Consider the following 14,138-nt stretch of genomic DNA (forward strand, 5'->3'; position numbering starts at 1 on the left):
GGCTCTCCATCCCAGGCGAGGGTGTTGCCACGTGTGCGTGCACCCCGAGGCTCTGTGGCTGAGCTGTGAGGGGCCCGCACAGATGTGTGCCCACTGCAGAGAGGTTGGCAGGCCCCTGGCTGGTTTCTGAGCTGCTGTGGCCCCAGCTTGTCATGGTGTCTGAGTCAAAGGTGCAGAAATGCATGGCTGTGTCCATGTGGAGCTGCGGGGACCACACTGGGGTCCTTGCACGTTGTGTCTGGTGCACTGTCTAGTGTCCTGTGCTCTGTGCCCCTGTGTGTGGGTAAGTGCTGTTGTGAGGTAAGGGAAGAGCTAGCCCCTGTTTTGTTGTTGTTGTTGTTTCTGGTCGGGCACTGTGTCTGCAGGTGTGTCCTCTGTCCACCTGTAGGTGCTGCCCGTATGGGGAGGTGCAGAAAGGCAGTTTGTGTGTGGGGAGACTGAGCTCGATGGGGAGCATGCTGCTCTGCCACCTCCTGGCTGGTCTTGCCATGCCCTGGCAGCGTGTCTCCCAGGTGTCCACTTGGATGCAGTGGAGGAGATAGCAGAATTCCTTTAGCAAGGGATGCCCAGCCAGAGGGTGGCACAGGATGGAGAAAGCAGAACTGCTACTCCACAGAACAGCCTTGTACAGACCAGTCAAAAGCCCCTCCTGTCCCATGAGCTCCCGAGTCTAGTGTTTCACAGGCAGATGGCAGCCTGTGAGTCTCCAAGGGCATCCCTTGCCCAGGTGGATGCAGCCCCTGTGGGGAGCAGGGTCCTACTGGGCCCCTCTGCCAGCGTTCTGCCTGCCTGGTTTTCGATGGCAGCCTCAGTGGTGAAGGACCCCAGGTGGCTGTGTGTGTATCACCCCCATCTCTGGGTGTGGGATAGAGCCACGCGCAGTCTGCAGGCCTCAGTGCCTGAAGACCAAGTTCAGAGGCCACTGCACCACTCCTGCCTGCACTGTGGGGCTCAGGCAAACAATAAGGGCTTTGGAGTTTGGATGTCCCCATCTGAAACGTGCATAAGACAGAGAGAAACCCCTCTCACACTTGTTTTATCTGTTCAGTAAACATTAATGGAGGGCTGGGGCCGGGGCTCAGTGGTGGAGCACGTGCCTAGCATGTTGAGGCACTGGGTTTGATTCTCAGCACCACATGTAAATACATAAAGGTACATTGACAACATGAATCGAACACCTACAAAGGACCAGGCACTAGTGCTGGGTGCCAGACACGGTGAGAGCGCTGACAGGAAGACCTGTCTTATGGATGTCTAGTGCAGGGGAGGGGGGCAATGGGACCCCACAACATGGCAGGTGGAGGCAGGAGTTAGAGGATACCAAGTGAGGAGGACACTGGCGCATGTCCAGGCTGCTGCCAGAGGCTGGACAGGAGGCCCGTTGGGAGAAGCAACACCAGAGGAAAGCAGGGGGGTCTTAGAAGAGAACAGCAAGTGCAAAAGGCAGAAAAGTGCCAGGTGTGGCCACACCTGGGATCCCAGCAGCTGGGGAGGCTGAGGCAGGAGGAGTGCAAGTTCAAGGCCAGCCTCATCTATTTAGGGAGACCCTGTCTCAAAATAAAAAGGGCTGGGGGGATGGCCCAGTGGTGAGGCGGCCCTGGGTTCAATCCCCTGTACCAAAACAAACAGGTAGGAAGTGTGCACCTGCTGGGCGTGACCCTGAGCAAGCAGGAAGGGCCACGGAGAAGAGGAGCAGGGCGCAGGGCTCCTGGCAGAGCTGGGGCTTACCTGGGTGGGGCAGCCTGGGTGGGTCAGAAGCATGTGTGCCCATCACTGCTGTCCTCACCCCCCAAAGGAGGCCCCCTACCCATTACACAGCCACTTCCGCCCCTCCCCTCAGCTCCAGGCAGCTACTAAGAGGCTTCCGGCCTCCGGATTTGACACTGTGGAATGCACACGGGGGAATCAAGCACTAAGACTGGCCGCTTCCCCAGAGCAATGCCTCACTCAGGGCTCCCCCAGGCAGCAGGCGTCAGCACTTGGCTTCTTTTCAGGGCTGACTAATAGTCCCACCGTACCTCTGTGTCTAGCTGTTCCACAGTGCAGGCGAACCACTCTAGACACAGCTAAACACCAAGCACAAGAGCCACAGGCAGTGGGCATCCAGGCTGGAGTTCAGGGATGGATCCCACTGGGAGCTCAGAGTGAAAGCTGAGGCCCCATGTGGGGTGAGGCGGCACCCGCACCCCCCAACCCTCTCCCCACCCAACTGCCAGCCACTTGTTGACAGTGTGTCCCTAGACACACACACGCACTGGAAGGGGACGGATAATAAAAACAGCACCTGATGATATGGTCGGGTTAGTCCCACCCACTCTCCTCCCGCTGATGCTGCTTACTTATGATCCCTCCTCGTTCACCAGTCTTCACAGCGCTATGCTCTCAACATGGATCACATTTATCTGTGTCCGTGACTCTCCCCGCTCACTGGAAGGCCACCCGCAGGCTGCCAGGGCCCTGTAGGCTAGCTCCCCACAGCACCCCAGGGCTCGGTAGGCACTGCCTGGCGGCCCTGTGCAGAAGGAGTCGGCATCCCGACCTGGCGCCACAGGGCCTGGGCTACTGAGGGCAGCTTCTGGGCATCCTCCGGTAGGAGCTGTCATCCTCTAGAAGGAGGGAGGAGGAAGCCTGCAGCTGCCCACTGCCCGCTGCCCGGTTCTGATGCTCGGTCGTCCTTCCTGGCAATGGAGCAAGTGCAGCCTCCTCTGCTCCCTAAAGGAAGCCAGGCATCCTCCCCACCTGCTATGTCCACTGGGTGGGCATGTCCAGGGCCTGGCTGGATTGTTGCCATAGAAACAGCGGGGAACCTGCCCTGAATGGCCCCAGACTCACTTCTCTACCCCCATCCAGTCTCCCTTCTGAAAAGAACAGTCCTTCCAGTCCATGAAATCCTGCGCGATGCCTCCAGAGCCCTTACAGGCTGGGTCCACCCTCCCAACAACCCTGGGGTGACCAGCCTTACTCCGGCCCTTGTCTTACAGTGAGGAAATGAGGCGTGGGGCTGTGGTCGGGTAAGAGCCATCAGGTGTCCAGTAGCTGCACTCCACTGAGCTGCAGATGAGCTGCCCTGCCAGTCTGCCTCCCCCACTGTGGACAGAGACACTTCAGACCTGAACTGTGAGAGTGTGGTGTGTATGAGACAGGGACGGAGAGAGGGGGCACTAAATAGAGGACAGAATGGGCATGGGGGCACCGAGGAGCCTGTGGGTGAGCCAGTGGCTCTCAGCCTGTGCCCCCATCTCCACCACGGGAACTCCGAGCAATGCCTGAGGTACCCTAGGTTGTCACAAACTGGGGGGCTGTGGATGCCGCTCATCGGTATTCACAGGACGGTCTCTCAGGACGAAGCCCGATTCCTGCCCCATGTCAGCAAGTCCAGGAGAGAACCTGGCGCGAATCCCCTGGCCTGCCTGGGCTGCCAGCTTCCACTCCCCCCGGGTCCTCCACCCCACAGTCCTGCCGTCCGCCGGCCTCTGCCTGCTCCCGCGCCTCCCGGGCTCTCTTGCTCCTCTGCTCTCCCCACCTCCCGCCCTCCTTGCCTCCTCCATCGCACCCTCCTTCTCCTTTGGCCTCTCTATTTCTGCGCACGCCCTGATGTCTCCGTGGACCCTCCGATCTTCCTCCCTCGGTCACTTGGTCTTTTCTCTGCGTGCCCCTGCCCTTTCCGTTCTCCTCCCCGGTGTGCGTCGCCTTTCCGTCGCGCTGGGATGCCCGCCCGACTCCGCGTGCGGCGGTCACCTCTGGGCCCCTTCCCTGCACCCCTCTGCCGTTCCCGGTCCTTCTTCCCACCCTGCCCGGCCACCTGTCTACGACTCTCCGCCTCTGGCCATCTCTCCCCTGCCCACACTCCAGCCTCCGCTTTCCGTTCCGCAGCAGCCTGGCGGCCGACCTCCTGCGCTCATGCCGGCCCTCCTGCTCCTCGGGACCCTCGTGCTCCTGGCCTCCACCGCCGGCCAGGCCGGGGCGCGCCCGTCCAACGCCACGAGCGCCGACCCCCCCGGCCCGCTGCCCGCCCTGTTAGCGCACCTGCGGCGCCTGACCGGGGCGCTGACGGGCGGCGGGGGCGCGGCGGGCCCGGGCGCCAACGGCACCAGGACCAGCCCCGCAGGCGGCCCCGGCGCAGCAGCCCGGGCGCCGCCTCCTGCCGAGCTCTGCCATGGCTACTACGATGTCATGGGCCAGTACGACGCCACCTTCAACTGCAGCACGGGCTCCTACCGCTTCTGCTGCGGAACCTGCCACTACCGCTTCTGCTGCGAGCACCGCCACATGCGCCTGGCGCAGGCCTCCTGCTCCAACTACGACACGCCGCGATGGGCCACGACGCCGCCGCCGCTGGCCGGGGGCGCGGGGGGCGCCGGGGGCGCGGGCGGGGGCCCAGGGCCAGGCCAGGCCGGGTGGCTGGAAGGGGGCCGTCCTGGGGGTGCGGGGGGACGAGGGGGCGAGGGCCCTGGAGGCAGCACCGCCTATGTGGTGTGCGGGGTCATCAGCTTCGCCCTGGCCGTGGGCGTCGGAGCCAAAGTGGCCTTCAGCAAGGCGTCCCGCGCGCCCAGGGCGCACCGCGAGATCAACGTGCCCAGGTGCGTGTGCGTTGGGGAGCCAGGGTAGGAACCTGGGGGCGGGACCTGGGCCGTGGGAAGTGGAGCCTTTGGGCGAGGGCGGGCTCCAGGGATGGGGTGGACCAGAGGCCCAGGGAGACGGGGCCTGAGACTGGAGAAGACCAGCCCACTGGGCTGTCGATGACTGAGCGGGGAGAGCCGGCCTTCCTTCACCCAACAACTATTTCTTTTTCTTTTTTCTCTTTTTCTTTTTGGTACTGGGGACTGAACCCAGGGGCGTTCTACCACTGAGCTATATTTCCAGACCTTTTTATATTTTGAGTCATGGCCTCACTAAGATGGGTAAGGCCTCATTAAATTCTAAGAACTTGTGATCCTCCGGCCCCAGCTTCCCACGTTACAGAAATGTGCCACCATGCCTGGCCTCCACCAACGTTTCTCAGTTACCTTCTGTGGGTCAGGAACTGGGATTACTGCATGACCAAACAAGGTCCCGCCTTCTGGACAAACCTAGTCCTGCTGCCGCGGGCTGTGTGGCCCAGGGGCACCAGCTTAACCTTTTTTTTTTTTTTTAGTTGTAGATGGACGCAGTACCCTTATTTTATTTATTTACTTTTATGTGGTGCTGAGGATGGAACCCAGGGCCTCGAAGGCACCTGCTAGGCGAGCGCTCTCCCGCTGAGCCCCAGCCCAGCCCTGCTTGGCCTCTGTGTTTCCTTGTCTGTAACAATCCTGACCTATGGGACTGTAGTGAAGATTAACTGAGTTGGTTCGGGTAGAGTCCTGGCGTGGCAGGTGCAGCCCGGCACACTGGTGCAGGCCTGTAATCCCAGTGACTTGGGATGCCGATTGGGAGGATCACAGCTCCAGGGCAGCCTCATCAGCTTAGACTCTGTCAAAAAAAATAAGATAAATATGGGGTGGGAGGTAACTCAGTGGTAGGGAACACTGGGTTCAGTCCCAGCACCTCCCCTGCCATGCAGACAAGCCCTGTGTCTGCAACCAAGTATGCATGCAATATAATTTTAGATATTAGTAATGGCTTGAAGGGAAAAAAGCCCCATCAAGGGCTGAGAGTGTGGGGAAGTCTGGTTTAGATGAAGTGGTCAGAGAAGGCCTGTCTGAGCAGAAACATGAAGAGAGTGATATCTTGGGAAGGGCATTCCAGGCAGAGGAGCAGCATGTACAAAGGCCCTGAGGTGCCCTGACAGCAGCAGGAAAGGGACTGGTTCAGCTGAAGTGGTAAGCAAAGAGGCAAGGATCAGCAGTCCAGGCCGAGTGACTCTAACTGTGGAGGGGGCTCTGGGAGGGTCCTGACCTTGGGGGAGAAGCACCCAGGCTGTGGGTGAGACTAAACTGCCGGGCAGAAGTGGGGACACTGGGCAGGAGGCCAGGGCAATGTCGGGGCACCGGGAGCTGGCGGCTCACGGGAAAGGTGGGAATGAGGAGTCGTGGTGACGGCGAGGTCTGGGGTCTGGGTGACTGGGCTCCTTTGTGGCTTCCAGTTTCAGGATGGGACAGAGCCACCAGGAGCATGTGCAGGGACCACATGGGATGGGGCCATGAGCTGGGAAGGACCCTTCAAGGGGAAGTATGGCCTAGAGAGGGCGCCAGGGACTCCCCGGAGGAGGGGACAGGAGGGAAGGGCCCGGCCTCTCTCCTCCCTCCTGTCCCCAGGCCTTGGGCCACTGACCATCCCTCTGTCCCACTTAGGGCCCTGGTGGACATCCTGAGGCATCAGGCGGGGCCTGGAACCCGTCCGGACCGGGCCCGAAGCAGCTCCCTGACCCCAGGGACTGGGGGTCCCGACAGCATGCCCCCCAGGACGCCCAAGAACCTCTACAGCACAGTGAAGCCCCCCAACATCGGTGAGTGGTGTCACCGGGCTGCCTGGTCTGACGCGCCCTCATCCCTGTGGCCTCGCCCCCAGCCCCCCTCGGGCCCACGGCCTGCCCCCAGCCTCTGCCCGTCCTGAGCTGTCCTGCACTCAGCACCCGTGGGCTCGGCAGGCGTTCTGAGTGCACCGAGGAGGCGTCCCAGAGCTGTAAGGAGGACAAAAGGGTCTCCTCTGTCCTAGGGGAGGAGGGCTCCCCAGAGTGATGTCTGAGCCAAAGAGCTGTAGGGTGAGGGGCTACTGCAGCCTCGTAGGCCCTGGGCAGCTGGGCCAGCTGGAGGCCAGGGAGAGGCTGGGGCTGAAGAAGGAGAGACTGCCTGGTCCTGAGGGCCACGGGAGCCACGGGGAGCAGCGAGGACTGAGCTGGAGTCGGGGGAGGGGAGGAGAGGGTCTGAGGACAGAGAGAGGGAGAGAGAAATAGAGAGAGAGAGAGGGAGGGGGAGAAGGGCTTCAAGGCAGCCAGAAAAGAATAACAGCATGTGCAAAGGCCCTGGGCAGAACTGAGCTGGGCTTATGCAGGCCTCAGAGAGAGGAGCAGCGAGAGGGAAGATGAGGCTTCAGATTTCCAAGGCCTCATCGCCATTCCCAAGTCCCATGTCGTCCCATGGGTGAGGGTGAGCCGTAGGAAGGGTTTCCGCAGAGGACGGGCAGCAGTGTGTCGAGATGCACTGGCTGAATGGTCAGGGGGAGAGCATGGGTCAGGGTGGACACCTGGAGGCCAGGAGGGACCAAGCAGACATGAGTGGGGAGGTGGAGGGAGGCTCTCTGGCCTGGACTTTAGAGTGGATGTGGCCGCAGCCCCTCCCCAGCCACGAGCCTGTGCCGCCTGCTGCCCCCTGCAAGTCCCCAACTGTCACCATACACAGCCAATGGCTGGTCTGACCTGGGAGCCCCAGTGAGGCCTGACCGAGGGCTGAGCTCAGGGCCGGGATCTGTCCAGGAGGTGGGGGCAGCAGGGGCAGTGACATCGCCTCCTTCTCGGTCCCCTCAGAGAATCTGCACCACAACTACCTGCACCTCAGCGCCAACAGCCCCACGCACCGAGCCGCCATGCTGGGTACGCAGAGGGCTCCCTCCCGCCGTGGGTGCCCGAGCCAGGCCTGGGAAGGAACCGGAGTGAGGTGCCCTGTGCCCTGCTCACAGCACCCACAGTGCCAGCCACCAAGGCAGCCTCCGTGTCCTCCAGTGGACATGGAGGGGTCCTCCTTCCACCCATGTTAGAGGGGGCACACACGGGCTGCACCCCAACCCCAGACAGGTGCCAGCTTGCAGTGTATCTTCCTCCCTGCAACAGGCCTGGGTACTGGTGTGGGGCAGCTAAGGTGACTGGATTGCTTTGAGGGGCTGGGGTCCCAGATTTCTGCCTCCCCCAGGGAAGGGGCCCAATTGACTAAGTGGGTCTGTGGGTGGAGGACTGGGGTCTGGACCCTGGGTCTAAGGGAGGAGGGTTGAGCCTGGGTCTGAGGGAGGAGGCTGGGCCTGGACCCTGGGTCTGAGGGAGGAGGCTGGCCTGGACCCCGGCCAGGGTCCATGTATGTGTTGGGTCTGGACCCAGGGCTGACCCCTGCCTGCTCCCCAGACTGGAGGGCCCTGCCGCCACCCAGCCCCTCCCTGCACTACTCCACGCTGTCCTGCTCTCGCTCCTTCCACAACCTCTCGCACCTGCCCCCGTCCTATGAGGCTGCTGTGAAGTCGGAACTGAACCGCTACTCCTCCCTGAAGAGGCTGGGTGAGTCTGGGGAAGGGGACAGGGGTTGGGTTCAGGGCACTGGACAGTGACCCTACAGTCCTCTAAAAATTTAGATCGTCTCTCAGTCTTTTATCCACATTTGTTCCAGAATTACCCAAGGCAATTTTACATTAGAATTACCTGGGGGATCTTTTTTAATGAAAATTCATGGTTTACCCTCTGAAGACCTATGGCATTTGTGGGGGTGGTACTGGGGTTTGAACTCAGTGCTCAACCCCTGAGCCACGTCCCCAGCCCTATTTTGTATTTTATTTAGAGACAGGGTCTCACTGAGTTGCTTAATGCGTGCCTCGCTTTTACTCAGGCTGGCTTTGAACTTGTGATCCTCCTGCCTCAGCCTCCTGAGCTGCTGGGAGTACAGGTGTGTGCCACTGCACCTGGCCACCTATTGCATTTTTCAGTAATATAACTTAAGCAAAGAAAACAAGTTCTTGTTGGCTTGATCATGGAAAGTCTACATGTCTCTACCTTGAGATATGGCTGGATCCAGCAGCTCAAGAGTTTCTTCAGTATTTTATAGTCTCAGCTTTTCTAAACAAGCTGGCCTCATTTTCAGACAGGTTCTCTCCCCATAATCCCAAAGATTGCCCCATGAATTTTCCGGCTGTCATTCTACCATGTCAGCTTAAGTCTCCCTGGCAGAAAAGAATCCCTTTACTGCGATCCCAGCAAAAACCCCAGGCCTGGATACCACTGGTCTCATGCCACTCTCTGAACCAATCATCGTCACCCTGGTTAGGCATTTCCCAGCCTGGGATTTTCCCTGGTGGTGGAGTAGCTTTCTAACATTTTGAACTGAAAACCACACTAAGACATGCTTTTTATATCACGATCTGTGAGGCACACATATATGCATACTTTTAACTGCAGAAAAGCTTTGAAACTAGTTATCATGGGCATTTTCAAACACTTGTGGAAGTAGAGAACATTTGTAAATGAAGCCCATGTTCCCTCTCAGCTCTAGCCACCAGCCTCATTCTGTTTCCGTCCTCTCTGTGCCTGTCTTTTTGGGGGTGGGTTCTGATAAACTAACCCCAGGCGTGGGGCCGTTTCATCCCCTAACATCGGAGCCTCCCTATCTGGACCCTGTATTCTTCATCCTGAGGATGTCTGTTGGTCTAGCCTTCTTTCCTATTCTATCCCCTTTTCCAAACTGCGAGTCACTACCCGCAAAACTCACTGCACCTCCCGGCAGTGACTCTAAATGCCAGGAGTGAGGAAGAGTGCTCCAGGTGAAAGGGGGGTGAAGAGAGTCCCCCAGAGCCAGAGTGGTTCACCTCCGGAAAGAAGGGGTTCTCAGAGGCCAAAGAGAGGGACCCCGCCTCCCGCCCGGCAGTGGAGTGGGGCGCGGGGCTGTGCGCAGCCCCAACCCGGGGCCCTTTGGGCGCACCCGCGGGAGCTCCCCAGGCAGCGGGGGGGAAGCAGGCCCTGGGCCGCCGGGAGGGAGACTCTGCACCTTGCCCCTTCTTCCCCAGCCGAAAAGGACTTGGACGAGGCCTACCTGAAGCGCCGGCACCTGGCCGAGATGCCCCGCGGGACGCTGCCCCTGCACGCGCTGCGGCGACCCGGCACTGGAGGCGGCTACCGCATGGAGGGCTGGGGTGGCCCGGAGGAGCTGGGCCTGGCGCCCGCGCCCAACCCGCGGCGGGTCATGTCCCAGGAGCACCTGCTGGGCGACGGAGGCCGGGCCTCGCGCTACGAGTTCACGCTGCCTCGCGCGCGCCTCGTGTCGCAGGAGCACCTGCTCCTCTCCTCGCCTGAGGCCCTGCGACAGAGCCGCGAGCACCTGCTGTCGCCCCCGCGCAGCCCAGCGCTGCCCCCCGAGTCGGCCCCCCGGGCCAGCCTGGCGGCCTCACACTCCAACCTGCTGCTGGGGCCGGGGGGCCCCCCGACGCCGCTGCACGGGCTGCCGCCCTCCGGCCTGCACGCCCACCACCACCACGCCCTGCACGGCTCGCCCCAGCCCGCCTGGATGTCCGACGCCGGGGGCGGGGGCACGCTGGCCCGGAGGCCGCCCTTCCAACGCCAGGGCACCCTGGAGCAGCTGCAGTTCATACCTGGCCACCACCTGCCCCAGCACCTGCGCACTGCCAGCAAGAACGAGGTGACTGTCTGAGGCCGGGCGGGGGGCCACGGGCTGCGGCCTTCCAGGTCCCCTGCCCCAAGTCGGGATCCACCGGCACAGGCTCGCACACCCCAGGGTCCAGAGACCCAGATGGGCCCTTGGAACCGAGACAAAGCCTCCCGCCAGGATGCCAAACAGCAGACAAGATCCCTCCTCCTATTATGTCACTGAGTCCATGCCTCCTTCCCATGATGTCATCGCAGAGGAAGAGGCCTGCACATGAAGTCACTAGCAGAAATGTCTGTGTTCTTTGATGTCACTAGCGGGACAAAATCCCTTCCCATGAGGTCTGCCTATGAGGTCATCACTAGAGGCCGCATCTACTCTCTATGACATCACCACAGACTTTCTAGGATATCCCTGCAGAGGCCAGTCTCACCCTCTGAAGTCATCCTGAGCTCCGAGGCCTCTCTGGCAGCAGTGTTGGGGGGAAAATACTTTCCTTCTTGTTTTTGCTATGGACAAGATGCCTGTGTCCTAGGATGTCATTGCTACAGACAAAGCCATCTCTCTGGGACACACTGCAGGAGAAATGCCTTGCTGGTTGTGTCCTCACCAAAGGTAAGGCCTCCTCTCCACAACACCGTCACAGAACTCTGCCCCCTTCCTGGGATGCTGTCACCAGAGAAGCTGCCTTGCCCTATGATGCCACCAGAGGGGCTGTGGCTGTCCCTGGGGGATGCCATCACCAGAGATGACAACCTGCTCCTGTGACCTCTCCAGAATGAGGCGCTTTGGCAATGTCACCACCAAACGCCACCCACGGGGGTGGTGATGACACCAGGGGACACCTCACTGCTGTTGCCATGTGTGAGAGGGCGAGGCATGATACTGAGCCAGGACCACCCTGTCCTGAGATGTCACCTAAGTGTCACCACTCAGAGGCCACCCTCTGGGACCAGTCTCCACCAGTGAGGACTGTGTGGCTGTCGGCTGTTGACAGTGACGCTCCACGTTTCAGCGTGGAGCTTCCCAAGAGCTTCCCCTCAGAGGCAGTGTCTGCTCAGAACACCCATCACTGGTGACGGTGTCACCAGAGTTTCTGCCCCATCCCACTACAACTTGGCTTGGTGGCTCCTTCCCTGACCCCAGGGATATGACCACCATGATGCCTGCCAGAGCCTCTAAAGGGAGGTTGGGCCCCTGTGCAGTGACTCCTAGGAGCGGTGTCCCTAGATGGGCTTCTGCTCCAAGGAGCCCACTCTGACCCACCTAGCTTCTGGAGCTGTGGCACTTGTCAGTAGCCTGAGAGCTGTGTCACTTCTCTCTGCCACATGTAGAGACATCACCAACTCTGTCAGCAAAGTCCTAGCCTCCTACTGGAGGGGGAGGGTTGGGGTGTGCCTGCTATTGATCTTGGCCAGGACATCATCAGTAGTGTCCACCACTCATGATGACATAGCACTTGGGGTCAAATGTTAACCAGTCATTTGCCAGGATTCCCTATGACCCACCTCAACCATCCTCTTTTTCCAGGATTTTCCATAATTAATACTGTCATCATTTCCCAAGATTCCCTACAGCTAGTGGTGTCACCATCTCTCAGGATCCAGCACAAGCATGGTGTCATTATATCCTAGAATTGACCATAACCAGTGATGTCCTTGCCTTCTAAATCCGTTATGCCTACTGGTGACCTTCTCTATCAGGACCCATTAAGACTGATGATGCCAGAATTTTTTCCCAGAATTCCCTTTGATTACCTCCCAGGATCTGCTTTACCCACGTCTCCACGTCCCAGGACCCACCATACTTTGGGGTTATCACCTCCTAAGATCCTCTCCAGTCACAGAGTCCTCCATGCCCCCCAATCCACCACAACTGTGGTGTGCTCATCTCCCAGGAGCCATGAGAGCCAATGGTGTCTAATCAACCTCAGTGTCTTCGTGACCTGTGATACGTGATGGTACCTAATAATTCATCATCTTCTTCCAAGATCTGTGGGAGCCATGGTGTTTCCACCTCCCAAGATCCACTTCCACCATGTGCCATTACCTCCCATCCCTGGGGGATGCCATGACCAGAGACGACATCCAAGATCTGTGTCACCATGTGTCCAGATCCATGAGAGTCAACAGTATCAGCACCTCCTAGAGCCCACTGCAGCCATGTTCTCATCATCTCCGAGGAGTTATCACCACTGGCGTCCATCATAACCATGGTGTCATCATCTCCCTTGATCCGTGACACCCAGTGTGTCCCCATATACCAGGCAGCCATGTGCCATTGCCTCCCCAAAGCCACCATCTGAGGGGTCGAGTACATGACAGGTTACATTTCAGTTGTCCTCCAGGGTCAGCAGAACATGCCATCTTCCCGTTCCCTCAAATGAGTAGTGTGGAGCCCGCTGCCCCTCGGATGGCATCACCCCACTGTGCCCTTCCTGATTATGCCACTGCCTCTCTCCTGACAGGGTGGAGGCCCAGATCAGCCCCATCACAGGCTTGGCCTTGGCCAGCATCCCTTCACTCCTGGTGAGGGTACCCCCAGACAGCATCACTGCCCCTTGCCCAGCCATCTGATTGGTGACAGGGTCACCCAGCGACCTCTCATCAGCACCAGAGTTGGGGCACCCCGGCCCTTGGATGGTATCACTGGCCCTTGCCTGAGCCTTGTTCCCTGGACCCCACCAGGATCAGAACTTACTGGCTCCGGCCAAACTCTCTTCGAAGGCCCCTGGCCCTGTGGAGGCTCACCCAGCTGAGCCACCTGTGGCTGTCAGCACCGCCTCTGCTGGCCTGACCCTAGGAGCAGCAGCCCCTGCTGGAACCACCTTCAGGGGCTAAGGGTGCTCCTCCGCCCCCTCTCCAGCTACCAGGAGTGTCCAGGGAGTCCCCAACACCCGACGCACAATCTGTCCCAATTCTCTTTGTACATAGCCATGTTGCAGGGGGTGGCCATTCCCCGTTCTTAAAGGGCTACATGCCCCCCTTCCCCAGCCCCCAGGGCGAGGTGGGGGGGCCTCTTCTCCCTCCTCTGGGCCACCCCCTCCCTTTTATGTCTCCCCCCAAATACTGGCCTCTCAGCTCCTCCCTTCTTGTCAGGAGCCTGGGGCACTAATTGAGCATACTGAGGAAACTGGGGGGCCCCAATCCACCTAGGCCCCGGTGCCAGTTTTTCAGTCGCATTGCTTACGGCTGCTCTCATGGGCTCCCCCCCCACCCCGTCCCTTCTGAGGCCTCCTTCCAGTGTGCTCAGGCCGACTCTGACCTCCCCAGAGGAGCCAGCTGGAGCGCCACCCAAGCCTGGGGCCCCTCCCCACTGCTCAGCACCCCCAGTGAACACTCAGCTTTCTCTGGTCCCTGGAATCGGGAGGTTTGGGGTCTTTTAGCTGTGGGGTGCCCCCTGCACCTGCTCTCCCCTAGCCTGGACTCTAGGGATCTGGCCTCGCCCTCCACCCTCAGTTCACTTGGCACAGGCTGCCTGACCCTGGGGCCTTGACCTCTTAACTCTTAAGCCATAGTGGGGAGAGGTCTAGAGGGTGGGCCAGCAGGCGCATTCGCCTGTCCCCCTTGAGGCTTATGGAGCTGGGACCTCACCATCTGTCTTCCCCCGCGCCCCCAATAAATGCACACAAACACGTGTGCACATGGGCACACCCACGCACAAGCACCTCCCTCTGACTGGGGGCTGCCAAGGGGCGTCACTGAAAGTGACAAACAGTTCCAGACCAGGAGACCCTCCACAGCTCTGCCCACCCTTCCCCTCCTCACGCCTCCCTCCAGCACTGGACCCTGCCTCCATTTCCTGGTAAGGACAGCCCAAGGAGCTGAGACTTGGTATTTTTTGGAATAAACTGACGTTTCCTGA

The 14,138-nt window shown here is 60.0% G+C and overlaps 1 protein-coding gene across 1 annotated transcript; it reads left to right on the forward strand.

Moving 5' to 3' along the window:
- Positions 1-3,304: 3,304 nt before the first annotated feature.
- Shisa7 (shisa family member 7) lies at positions 3,305-14,138 on the forward strand. The gene is made up of 5 exons (XM_058574768.1): positions 3,305-4,580; positions 6,273-6,427; positions 7,445-7,510; positions 8,033-8,182; positions 9,679-14,138. The coding sequence occupies exons 1-5, from the start codon at positions 3,364-3,366 to the stop codon at positions 10,317-10,319; spliced, it is 2,229 nt and encodes a 742-aa protein (XP_058430751.1). The 5' UTR covers positions 3,305-3,363; the 3' UTR covers positions 10,320-14,138.

This window comes from Marmota monax, unplaced genomic scaffold (genome assembly GCF_021218885.2).
Source record: "Marmota monax isolate L192 unplaced genomic scaffold, Marmota_monax_Labrador192_F-V1.1 WCK01_AAM20220418_F8-fsc00215, whole genome shotgun sequence".
Lineage (NCBI taxonomy): Eukaryota > Metazoa > Chordata > Mammalia > Rodentia > Sciuridae > Marmota > Marmota monax.